The 13,657-nt window shown below is 47.0% G+C and overlaps 1 protein-coding gene across 2 annotated transcripts in view; it reads right to left on the bottom strand.

Annotated features, from left to right (window-relative positions):
• The window catches only part of LOC146859348 (putative thioesterase PNKD), a 234,905-nt gene that overhangs the window by 171,600 nt on the left and 49,648 nt on the right, over positions 1 to 13,657 (bottom strand). The window contains exon 1 of one of the 2 annotated variants that reach the window (XM_085650026.1): positions 11,928 to 12,022. The exons of the other annotated variant lie outside the window; for it this stretch is intronic. Coding sequence (XP_085506152.1) covers positions 11,928 to 12,007 — 80 coding nt within the window. The 5' untranslated portion in view covers positions 12,008 to 12,022. Of the gene's footprint in view, positions 1 to 11,927; positions 12,023 to 13,657 lie in introns of those variants that run through there. 2 annotated transcript variants of the gene reach the window in all.

Genomic DNA, 13,657 nt, shown 5'->3' with positions numbered 1-13,657 from the left:
ACCGCAAGGTACCCATTATGGGCTACAACTCGCCCGTAGGAGAGGAGCGTGAGGTGTTTTATATCATCCAATGTAGGGCAGAGAGAGGGACGGAGTGCAAAAAAACAAAATGTGAATTAAAACTATCTCCTATTTGACAGGGTTAATCCTTTATCCGTGTCCCCAGTGGATAGATTAAAATAAGATCAGTGAAAAATAGGGGTATGGATGTTCCGTAATAAGATACGGTCAACATGTTTCTGCCTCAATAGAGCAAACCGGTTCTTGGCATTCTTCAGGACCGTTAGCTATGTCACTCCGCTTGCCAAGTGTGAAAAACAATATTAGAAAATTACCATACTTTTACTAATTGATAAAGTCAGTGGTCCCAGCTAGTAGTCAGGTCCACATTCAACTGGAGACTACTAATCGACCCCCACCTTCATGAGTCCTTTGGGAAGCAGATCTCAGGACTCTCGGTCTCCTGGCAGCTAGGACACACCTGACAGGCTCGAAGGGACCCAATTCAATTTGCACACCACAGTTTTTTAATTTCACCCGTTACCCGTACCATTCACCAAATGGCAGTGCTTCAGGAAGGCTGATCAGCAGCCCGTGGCTCAGCAAAATGGCTAATTTAACTCCTAAAGAAGCTTGGTTTCCTGTTCCCTCACTTCGGTGTCTAGGTACCTTTCCTAGAACTTCTGGAATTTTAGCATACACTTCCACTGTCTGGTAAAACATCCTCACCTCCACTTTATGCAAATGGCCTGCCACTGATATCCAAAATGGATCCCACAGGCCTCTATTTCTCTGGTTCAATCACACCCACTATGCATGTACCACGCCTGATAGACACAAAAACACACCCAACACGCATTTGGGATGTTTGCGCTAGGAGTCAGGTAAGCGCAAAGGAATAGAACTTTACACAAGGCCTCCACTCCAGTAACACAGAAAAAAAGGCTAGAACTATGGATTCACAAAACAAGGTATGCTGCCACCATCAGGGCCGGACTGGCTGTAGCGGTCACCAGGCGCTTCCCCAGTGGGATGGAAGGGTGGGGCCGGTTTTGGACCGGCGGGTGACGTTTTTGGTCCAGGGGGCAGTTTTGCAGAAGTGCAGCAATATCGACCCACTGTATCAAAAGCAGCAGAAGGGTTTCCCACGCCCCCTCTCCTTCCCCGCAACCAGTCAGGCTTCATATCCAGGCCACAGGACAAGTACCTTACTCATGTCAAAGGCGCGGCCTAGACCTCTGCACACACGCTTAGGTCAGTTTGATGCTGCGGACGAAATCAAAAACAAGGGTACCAGATACACACAGTTGGGCACTCAGAGCACGGGCACAGCACATGGGACATTCCAGTCCCACTAAGCAATTACCCAATGATACCCACCTTAAAGAATGCCCCATAGCTCCTGTCGGGGTCTAGTCCAGTCTTGTAAGTCCAGCTGAGACGGTCGGTCTCATCTCTTACCACTCCAGCAAGCCGCGCTACCCTTTTCCACCCATACGCACCCCTCCTGCCAAACGCGCCAGCTCTTTGCTAACTCGCATACATACTCTTTTATGGGTAGGTAGATTGTGTGCTCAGAAAGTTGTTCTTGGTGCCAAAAAATGGAAACTAAACCACGTGATGAGCCGTCTTCTTTCCAGACAGGACTGACGTGGTATGCGCTCCATAACTATTTGCTTTTGTATATTATTTATCACCATAGTTTTCCGACCCAAACAGCTATCATTAATGTATGCTGCTATTACACAACTCAACGGTACACGATGTATCGACATCAGAAAGATGAATATCTGAGCAGGCCCACCTCTTGACACGTCAGATTCCAGAAGCGGGTGTTGAACTCTCCTAGCCATCCTGGTAGCTTATTCCAGCACAGCGTGATGCTGCTCGGATACCGCAGTGTTTACAGGGGACGGAACCGCAAATTCATAGGAAAAGCCGAGCGCCTTAACACCCGAGGAGCCACTGAAAGAATGGTCACGTAAATATCAGAAAAGTTAACTTCTTTGCATTTACAAATGCTTCAGTTTAATTCATTGGATTCATCAGTTCTTATGATAAATTTAGAAAGGTTCATGACGACGATTTCAACAGCCAATAATGTTGCATTTTTTGAACCACTTGCAAGTGGGGCTTTTGTCTTTTTGTAGGTAGTTCTAGGCGCTTTATAATTTGACAGTCAAGAAAAATGAGACAAAGAGAAGCAGAGTGGTTCACCAGGATCACACCATGTGGCTAGGTGGGGTAGCCGAGATCAGTCCAGGCTTCCCCGGGGCGGCATCGCCTCCTCGCCCCAGCTCTGCACAGAACAATGCTGAGCACTTCCTGGTCTTTCAAGAGCTAAACCAGCCACTGCCCTCAGTACAGAGGACAATGCAACACACGCTTAACATGACAACCACGGACACCGTCCCGGGAGTCCCGCGAACCGGTCACGGCGCAGCCACAAAGGGGGAGGGGCAGGCGAATGAACAAATAAAGCAATCCAGAAAACTGCACTCACTTAAAACACACCGGCTTCAGAATAAGCGCGAGCACCGGGTTTTCAGTGGCCGAGCCGGACTTAAACTGAAGTATTTTAGAGGCAGAAATACATCAACAAGAAAGACACGGGGGTCAGAGGTCACCTGCAGCGTGTTAACAACGCAGAGTTCTTCTGTAGCCTGATCTGCAGATACAGCCTCGCTCTTTTCTTCTGCACTTTAAACTGTGACGTCAATGAGGGCACACGACCTCGGTTCAGACCCGATCGGCCCCCACCTTTAGCACGGCGCTAAAGAAGGGGGGGGGTCGGGGGCAGTCCCAGGGGGCGGGGCTCAGCTCGACAGCGCGGTGAGAGTGGACGGGGGGCGAGACCCCAGACCAGGACCGGGCATTCCTTGTCGCCCACTTGTGCCTCCAGCTGGCAGACGACAATGCTCAACAATTAGTCAAGTATGTGTCTGAACTCCAGTAGAAATCTTAATCCGGGTTTCTAAAAAACAACCATCCAAAACGGATCATTCCATTATAAAATCAAAAACAAAACACCTCCAAAAATGTAGTTCCCAAAGTTTTCCATCAGCACAACTTGCGTTGCATCTGTAAGCCACAAAATAATTAATTATTAGCGTGTACGTGAACTGACACCGGGTTTAACAACTTGAAAGTAGAAATATCAAAATGTGCATGTCAAAAGAATGTGCGCATGCCACGGGGGTAAATGTTCCCTCGCACTCCTCGCAGTAAATCGATTTTATTCCAAGCGCCCGGCTTGCCACCGGCGCCCCGGGCATGCAGTCAGTTTGCAGCTCTTGAAGAAGGCGCGGCCTTCAGTGTGGAGAGCAGTCTGTCACCCTCCCGAGGCCAGTGACCTCAGTCTGTCACTCCGAGTCACTCTCCCGAGGCCCGTCACCTCGTTCAGTCACTCCGAGTCACCCTCAAAGCTTCCGTCACCCCAGTCTGTCACTCCGAGGGTCTGTCACGGGGCCAGACACCTGCAGAGATGTCAGGCCCGGTTATGAGGCACCATCATCTCTGAGCAACCCCAGGGAGCCAGGGATGGGGCCTTCTTACCACTGTGCCACACCTCTGCGCCTGGCGCAGTCAACAACAGAAACAACTAACGCTCAAAAAGGCACTTCTAGGAGCTAGACCAGCGCTCACACAAAATTCTAGCACTTGGTCTCATCCCCTTACAGACTCATCTAACCATCAAAGGGGCCAGCTGCAGGTGTACCTGTGTTCCTGCACCCAAAACACCGGATGCGGGAACATCAGTCTGATTGTTCTGGGTGTGGCATCACACCCGGTAAAGCCACCGGAACGATTCTGGGTGTGGAATTACACCTTGTAAAGCCACTGACGACACAGACCTAGGAGGCCGAGTTCCCACCCCCACGGCCTCCATCTGACCCCTGTCAACACTAATGTGGGGGGGCGACATGGAACGCAAACCCGCAGGCCGAGAGCCTGCACTGCCCCCACCGACACCTTCCCCACCTTACGGCCGTGGCACATCAGAGCGCCCACTCCCGCGCCCACATTCACCAGATGCGGAGAGCCGGAACCTGGAAAACCCCGTGCTTTTACAGCCGGTAATTCTTGTGTAATCTGGTTGCAACGCGTTGTGTATGAAAGAATCTGCAAGGGAAAGTGTGAGGGTAGTCTCACACATTGTAGAGGTGGGCGAACCAACACATTATAATCACAATATAAGAGGGGGACATGGAGCAGTTTTTAGGTCTCGCCTGAGACAGCGCTTTAGCGCTGCTCTGGCGAGACTTATAGTAAGCGAGTTTTAGAAGTGTAAACAGTGGCTTTTCAGGCCTCCAAATACAGTGCATGTGCGTCGGCCGGGTGCGCGCACCATTTGGAGGCCTGAAAGCACTCGTTTGCTTTCACTTTCGCGGGCCGCCCGGCCGCTTTGATGTGATCGCGATCGCGTTTTTTTTCTCCGCCCCTTTCAGCGGCTGCTGTTTCTGAAGAGAGTTGGGGAGTTCGCAGGCGTATCGACATACTCGATAAAGGATAAGGATTGCACGTGTCCCCCAGTTCCCTAAAGTGTGGATTATACGTTCATTTCCATTATAGCTGTAGAGCGAGAAGAGCGATTATTCCCTTTTAAGGTTCAGCCGTGATATACTGCAGACTCAGTCTTATAACAAAAAGAACATTCGGGAGATATTGAGTCTTTCACGTTATCATTTCTTTATTTATTTTAACAGGGAATTTGCGTTAAGTAACTGCGGCGAAAGTGTCAGTCAGTTGCTAGGATGGAAACCTGTCAGTCGCCCTGGAACCTCCAGAGGTGAATCACATGTGGCCCGTGCTACGTTCCCTTTGTTTTGCCCTCACTCACAGATGTTGACGATGTTGACTGTTTCTCCGTGCCAGAAACCGACACTCGAGCAAATAAAAGCTAGATACACTGAAAACAAGCACCGGCAAAGCCAATAGGTCGGGCGTTGTCCTCCAGCCTTTTGGCAATACTTATTTTTCCATGACTTTTGCAAAACTTTATTGTTTTGGATGCTGCCAGGCTTTTTGTCAATCTAAAACAACAAGCATTTGCAATGCAATAGGGCTCGCATTTATAGGAGTTTGAGCTATTGGCATTGTAAATGACAATGCTTTTTATTTAAGTTTGGTTTTTTTAACACATAAATAAAAGGCACTGTCATTTATAATGCCAATAGCTCAAACTCGTATAACTGCGAGACCTATTGCATTGCAAATGCTTGTTGAAAGAGAGGTCGTGTACCGATGCTCCAAAGGTGAAGCACGAACACTGAAAGTGGTATCAGTTCCTAAAGGCGAAGGGGAGCAGGAAATCTGGCAGTCCAGGTCGGCGCTGCATCTAGTGATGGGTGTCTCCAAAAAGCAAGTTCTAAGGTGTGTGTAGAGTAGGGTAGTGGTACTCCTGTGCGGGTAATCGTTGTACCCTCACACACCCTTGCGGGTGCAAAGCATCATCATTGGGCACTGCTCCTCGTGGGGGTGGCGCTGCAGTCCCACACGGGCCCTCCTCGAGCGTGCTCTGTTGGAGATCTTTTTAGAAGTCGCCGCAGTTGTGCATGTGGGTGTGTGGGTTGGGTGAAGAGTGGGGAGATAAAATGGCCCGTTGGTACCCTTGTGGTTTTATTCGTGGGTCCTCAGGGTCAGAAAAAAATAAAATAAATCTGGGACGGAGGCGCAGGTCGCGCTGAAATGAGTAGGGGGAGGGAAAGATACTGTCCCGCTGCTCTCAACCCGTATGTGAGTCTAAAATGAAATAGTAAGTGAATTGTGGGTGGTCGACATGTTTCGCGCTGCCTATGGTCCCTAACGGATTCCTTAGCGCTTCATCAGGACCTTTGTGAGGAAAAAAAAGGGGATCAGGGAGAAAGACAACCTATATTCCCTTACTACCGTGTGACAAGTGAGTGTCACGGCAACCTGCGGCGACCCTGGAGGAAGATCAGGTTTCCAGACTGCACCAGAGGGAGGACACTTTAGCCTTCCCATCCTGACGGGGTTCAGCCGCAGAAGCCTTTCTCAATAAAAGAGAGGGTTCCGAACATGGGACACGAATAAGACGTGCCCACTTATAAGTTACCGTGACACTCACTTGTCACACGGTGACCATTCAGAAAGTACATAATCTTGGATTCCAAATGTACAGATGTGAAGTTTGCCTGGAATGGAACTGAAAATCAGGACTGAGGCACAACTGCTTCCTCTAGCAATGCTCTCGTCTCAAGATAACTCTGTGCTCTCCTTCACCAGAACTAAAGGCCCTCAAAATGGTTCAGCAACAAACTCTAGTCTAAACCTAGGCTCTCAACGTGTCCAGCAAAACACGAGACAAAAGGTCAGGGCACTCCGAGCCTGCACCAGTTAGTTTTGTATTTGATAGTATGGACAAGGATGGTTGTGCAAAGAGCTGGGAACTTGACCTTCCAATGTCCCCACAATTTTGGAAAACCAAAAACACGAGGTACAGGATGGCTCAGCACACACCAAAAGTCAGAAAATTATAGTGACAGGAATACAATACAATATCCTGATTAGTGATTAATGAACAAGAAAAAATCTCCCAAATGAATAGAGTGAGTCTTCAAATTATTTGAAAAAATATCCTTCTTTTATTCCTTTATATTGTTTTTCTTCAGACTTTTGTTTTAAAAACACAATACAAAATTCATAGCCGATGCGGCGCGTTTTGTCCCAACGGGACTTCTTCAAGGCTATAAAAATTACATACAAAACATACATTACTGATTATATTTACATTAAAACTTAACTTCAATACATATACAAAGACATTGTCTTGCACAAGTGTTTAACTCGCAATAAAGTAATTGGAATGCACAATATATACATTTTGTTCATAGGGAGATATCTTGCTAGTGAAACAGAAGCAAAACATTCATAAAGGGCGGGGAGATCTTTATGCCGATAGGAGATCAAATAAAAAGTATATATAACACACAGCCATAAGATGTAAAGCTGAACACATCCCTTACTGAGCAGATGTATCAAAAACATAAGGGCAAATGTTTCAAACAAAACTCACCCGTATATGGAATAGATGGTACTAGTTCAGTTTCAATGCAGATGAGTCAAACACACCCATATATGTCCAGTGTTCAATACCAATACAAATATCATTAGAGTTCGTTTGAATTCATACATTACATCGCGGCCAGTCTAACGTAAGGACAGCGTTTCTTTCTTTCTCTGCTAGAATGGTTGTCTAAAGAAAATGGTGTAATTCATTATTGACATTCAGACCAAACATTACAGTTCTCAGACGGCAAATCCGACGAGCTTCAACCTGTCTGAGATAATTGGTTCTATCCTCACCTCTCTCATTACTAGTCACATGATCTATGGCATGGAAGGTGATTCTTGTATTATCTGGGTGCATGGTCTGTATATGAACTGATACCGGATATCTGTCATCTCAGTTTTTAATGGCACGGACATGTTCTTGTATGCGCAACTTATATATTTTACCAAGGTATGTTATTTAACATCATGTATAAAATATTTGGGTTTTCCTCTTACATGTACAGTTAATTATAGATATATCAATATATTTCTGTTACAGAATTTGATTTGTACCAATGAAATTGGATGTGCTATGAATTGACGTTGTGCACTACTGTTGTGGACTGCAAAAACACAAACAGGTATGCTAGATTACCTAGACTCCTGTAAAGAAAAAAGAAAAAAAGAAGAAAAAGAAGAAAAAAATCACTACATGCAATATTGGTCCTAAAGGTGATTATCATATAAACAATATTGCCTATGGTATGTTTACCCGTATACAATGACAATGTGTTCCAATAATATATAATTAGGCCTGTGTTCAGCTTTACATCTTATGGCTGTGTGTTATATATACTTTTTATTTGATCTCCTATCGGCATAAAGATCTCCCCGCCCTTTATGATGCTTTGCTTCTGTTTCACTAGCAAGATCTCTCCCCATGAACAAAATGTATATATTGTGCAATCCAATTACTTTATTGCGAGTTAAACACTTGTGCAAGACAATGTCTTAGTATATGTATTGAAGTTAAGTTTTAATGTAAATATAATCAGTAATGTATGTTTTGTATGTACTTTTTATAGCCTTGAAGAAGTCACAGTGGGACGAAACGCGCTGCGTCGGCTATGAATTTTGTATTGTGGTTTTAAAACGATCGAAGTCTGAAGAAAAACAATATAAAGGAATAAAAGAAGGATATTTTTTCAAATAATTTGAAGACTCATTCTATTCATTTGGGAGATTTTTTCTTGTTCATTAATCACTAATCAGGATATTGTATTGTATTTCCTGTCACTATATTTTCTGACTTTTGGTGTGTGCTGAGCCATCCTGTACCTAGGCGCTCAACTTGTGTCTCTCCAAAACCGTCCTGTTAAACTGTGCCAAATGCTGGGATCAGACTACTAAAGGTGAAAGAAAATCTAATCCCATCACAGAGGCGGCACCGACATATGCTCAACTCTGCATCGCGGTACACGCGCCTACTACGCATCCGCACTGTCGTCCATGCACTCGCATGCGGAACACTTGGCTTCATCCTGTCGAAAGCCACGACTAATTGGAACTGTATCTTAGGCAGGAAGAACAAGTGCGCTGGACATAAGTCATGATAACGGCCCGGTGGATATCCAATAACGGCCCACTGAACATCCAGGGCATGATAACGGCCCAGCAGACATCCAGGGCATGATAACGGCCTGGCAGACATTCAGTGTGCCACAGTGGCTACTGCTTCTCCAGAGGGAAAGAGGGCAAAAACACTCCAAATAAACTTTATTGAGATTCTATAGCTCAGCAAGGAGTTCTCTGACCATAAAGACAACACAAGTTGATGAAAAACAAAAAGAGTAATACTAATAGGGCTATGTGAAGTGAACGGACGAAGGAACTTTAATAGAAGTTTATTTCGGCACAGTCATTCTTTCTTTGTCACTTTTATAGAAGGGCTGGTACGGCCACAGGCGACAAAGTTGATACAATAAACGTAGACATGAAGAAGGCCCTTACATGCCAATGGATGCCAGGGTTGAAAGTCTTGTGCAAAGGTGCATATAAAGAAGAAATACAGGCCTATGCGGTCTGCTACAGTGGGACAGAAGAGCAACACGACATGGAGTCAGGTCCCGGGGAGGGAAGTAGACACGAGTTCAAGTAGAAAAGAGAAATATAACTAGACATAGTAGGGATAGAAAGTTACAGGTCCGCTTTGTGAGAACACGCCTTTATAAAATATGTAGATAAGACAGAGCAGAGGCACAGAAGAGGTGGGCGAGTATGCCTTGCAGAGGGGTAGTCATGTAGAGCATTGCTGGATCTCTAAGAGACAAGTCAAGGACAAGCGGGTGCAGATACACAGCTCACTAACACGTGCACAATACTAGCATTCCTTACACACGTGATTTGCTGTTTTTTATAGAAGGTAATACTTTTAATACAGTGATGTGCTTACACAGATGTGTTCTCAAAAACGCAAAACATGTGACGTATTTACGCTAATAAAAACATATAAAAGGAAACTGGCCACCTATTGTAAGCTAAAGCTCAGATTCCAGTTCTGCAGAACTGGCTGACCTTCCGCGTATGCTTGTATTAGCCGTTATACTAGAACGCCAGCCGAAGCCGAGGCGGCTTTTCTTTTATCCGACAACATTGTGAAGAGACCCTAGTTCTAATCTACCCAACAGGCAGTATGAATATAGAGTGCACTGCACATGGGAGTCAATGGCATGTGGGCTCTCCTGTATGAACCGATGATAGTCAGAAAGCTCCCCCCCTAGGGTTATGCACATAGTCCATTCCCCCTGCACCTAACAACATCTGACAACTCCACAGCTGCAGAAGACATTCCACAAGTCATCAATGTCTTTCTTCAGCATGGAATACACACAAATAACTGACAGCTAGCTAGCATAATCCCTCATGGGGGAAAAAAATGAGGTACACTTCTAAACACTCCATCGATATCCCTGCGCTCCCACAAGGCTCGCCCCGCTTCTATTCAACATGTACACGTGACCCCTATCCAATGTAATGTCAGTCCATAATCTGCTAAGAAAGTACACATTTTTATAGACCTTCAACAACACAGTCCTGATTCCACATCCATTTGCTCATGCCTGGCTGCTACCAAAACCTGGATAAACAAAAACAATATTTCAGATAAACATGGACAAAAGTCCAAGCAATTACGAGTCAAGCACATCATCTTGTCTCGGACATCTCCAAAATCTACCCAATGCTTGGCCTTCCTCAAAAAATCCTCCTCGTATAAGATCTAGGGTCCAATTTAGATCTTGGCGGACGGGTTACTCCATCACAACAGTGAAAGATATCCCGTCCGCAGAAATATAAATCCCCTTGCATCGTTCACCGATGCGGAGTAACCTGTCCGCCAATATCTAAGCTAATCGAGATGATACCACTGCCCATGCAGGTTTCTTAACGGACCACTGAGGACCCTGATAAAACTGCAAATGGTCCAAAACAGACCACCAAGAATCTTCTTTGGCCTGAAAAACCTTGAGCATATGTCCTCCAAAAGCAAAAAACTAAAGTGGGTACCCATTGCACAACAAATCAAATGACACACCTGCGGCATCATCTGGAAAGCCACACACCTCAGTTGCCCAAAGCCTTACAGCAGCGGTCACACTGAAGACGCTGAATAGAGATCTTTGCTCCAGCGAAGACGCCGGGCTCATCATAACCAGCTGGAGAAGGAGAACTCTCAGAGAGAATCAACTCACCACAGCGTTTACAGAACCATGGAACGTGGCCCTCCTTCGTGCAAAGAGTCCCCGTCCCTTGAGCCTTCCAAATGAGCTGAAGATGCACTGAATGGACAACCTCCCTCCGGACACCTACTGACCCAATACCAGCCGGCCTTACCCTCTCCTTAGTGGAACAGGCATTTTATGTACAAGTTACTTAAGCTCTGAATGATCAGCGATCAGCAGGCTTTACTCCCCCTACCTATGTCCCCTTATCCATGAAGCAGGATTAGGAACCATGTTGAATGTCTCCTGGATCCGCTGTTGCGTTCTCTTCCTACCTTCTTGATCGTGGCAGCTGTGCAGCTTGAAACGAGGCTCTTCTGGTATTTGTTGTGCACAATAAATTATTAAATCCAAGTGGAAGAGGCACGGGGAATCCTTCACGGAAAGCGGTCACTCATGCCGCGGTCACTCACGTATGATGCATGTAATACAAGCTGTATTTGCCACAAGATTAACTGTACACATGAACAGACCACTGCTACCCTCAACATCAGGGGTCAACTATTCTGCATTCCAGACAATATCCCCCATGCAGCGCTACTATTGTGAGATCGTTCTGTGGCCTTTGACAGAACCGAGCATGAAGTACTCCAGTGGTAAACTCAGGGCTGCCTCTTCTGCAGACTTTCAGTACATTCGTCAGCAACTATTGTCACGCACCCCTCAATGTCCCCCTGGCAGCCATTAACACATTCCATTTCCCCATTTTTCGAAAACATATGGTTTCGCCTGATCTTTGTCGTTCTCGACCAAGACTCACTTCTGATCCTTTTAAAGGTGAGGGTAATCACCCCGTTGTCAAAAAACCCAATGTTAACCAAATCCCGTTACCAAACAACCAGCATGTCTGTATCCTACCTTGGCGAAGGAAAGCCTTCGATAAAACTGCTGCAACCAATTAAACGCTGCCATTGCCAAAGGAAACCTTCTGTCAAACTATGAATCCAGCTTGCATGCAGGTTGTAGTATTGGAATTACCAGTCTAAATACACTGGCGGACAAGCATCAATCTGGACCAAGCTACCCTGCTCTGTTAAACTCATCGGCTGCCATCGATACGATTGGGCATGGGAAATTCATCTCAACAGAGGAGCACGTGATGGGCTTCCGAGGGCAGCTTCGGACATGGTTTACCTCCTTTGCCAACAGATCCGAGGTGGTGTGGAGTGGTAACCATCCAGCACAGAACCAAAGTAGGACATGTCTTCGAACATGGTTTGATCATGGCTCCTGACGTGTTCTGTCAGTAGAACAGCTCAGACTGACCCTTAAGGGCGCGCGGGTCCATGGGAATGCGGAAGCCGCTGTGCATCAATGCACCAATGACACTCAGGCTTTACTGAAAAGAAACAAAAATTAGCAAATGAGGCATCATCACTTTATGAACCTGCGTCGCTGAGCTTCAGTCCTGGATGCCAGAAAAAACCCAGAGGGTTCGTTACCGCGCTCTCCAGAGGGTTCGGTACCGCGCTCTCCAGAGGGTTCGGTACTGCGCTCTCCAGAGGGTTCGGTACTGCGCTCTCCAGAGGGTTCGTTACCGCGCTCTCCAGAGGGTTCGGTACCGCGCTCTCCAGAGGGTTCGGTACTGCGCTCTCCAGAGGGTTCGGTACTGCGCTCTCCAGAGGGTTCGGTACCGCGCTCTCCAGAGGGTTCGGTACCGCGCTCTCCAGAGGGTTCGGTACTGCGCTCTCCAGAGGGTTCGGTACTGCGCTCTCCAGAGGGTTCGGTACCGCGCTCTCCAGAGGGTTCGGTACTGCGCTCCTCAGAGGGTTCGGTACTGCGCTCTCCAGAGGGTTCGGTACTGCGCTCTCCAGAGGGTTCGGTACGGTGCTCTCCAGAGGGTTAGGTACGGTGCTCTCCAGAGGGTTCGGTACTGTGCACTCCAGAGGGTTAGGTACTGTGCTCTACAGAGGGTTAGGTACTGTGCTCTCCAGAGGGTTAGGTACTGTGCTCTACAGAGGGTTTGGTACTGTGCTCTCAGAGGGTTAGGTACTGTGCTCTACAGAGGGTTTGGTACTACGCTCTCCAGAGGGTTAGGTACGGTGCTCTCCAGAAGGTTAGGTACGGTGCTCTCCAGAAGGTTAGGTACGGTGCTCTCCAGAGGGTTAGGTACTGCTCTCTCCAGAGGGTTCGGTATTGTGCTGTACAGAGGGTTCTGTACTGTGCTCTCAGATGGTTAGGTACCGTGCTCTCAGAGGGTTAGGTACTGTGCTCTCAGAGGGTTCTGTACTGTGCTCTCAGATGGTTAGGTACTGTGCTCTCAGAGGGTTAGGTACTGTGCTCTCAGAGGGTTAGTTACGGTGCTCTCCAGAGGGTTCTGTACTGTGCTCTCCAGAGGGTTAGGTACTGTGCTCTCCAGAGGGTTCGGTACTGTGCTCTCCAGAGGGTTCGGTACTGTGCTCTCCAGAGGGTTCGGTACTGTACTCTCCAGAGGGTTCGGTACTGTTCTCTCCAGAGGGTTAGTTACGGTGCTCTCCAGAGGGTTAGTTACGGTGCTCTCCAGAGGGTTCGGTACTGCGCTCTCCAGAGGGTTCGGTACTGTGCTCTCCAGAGGGTTAGTTACGGTGCTCTCCAGAGGGTTCGGTACTGCGCTCTCCAGAGGGTTCGGTACTGTGCTCTCCAGAGGGTTTGGTACTGTGCTCTTCAGAGGGTTGGGCGCTCTTCAGAGGGTTCGGTACCGCGCTCTATGTCTATGGAACTGTCTTAACCCGCTTGATCTTGTACACATCATATGGTTTAATGCGAAGCGTCCTATTACCGTATGTCCAGGTGCATTATTTAAGATCATAACCCAATATGATGAATGGCCGTGTCTCAAGCTGCCCCTCTCCTCTTACGATACAGATATGTGGTCTCCGACTTTA

Source organism: Triturus cristatus, chromosome 3_2 (assembly GCF_964204655.1).
Source record: "Triturus cristatus chromosome 3_2, aTriCri1.1, whole genome shotgun sequence".
Lineage (NCBI taxonomy): Eukaryota > Metazoa > Chordata > Amphibia > Caudata > Salamandridae > Triturus > Triturus cristatus.
This window is presented reverse-complemented; position numbering and strand designations above follow the sequence as displayed.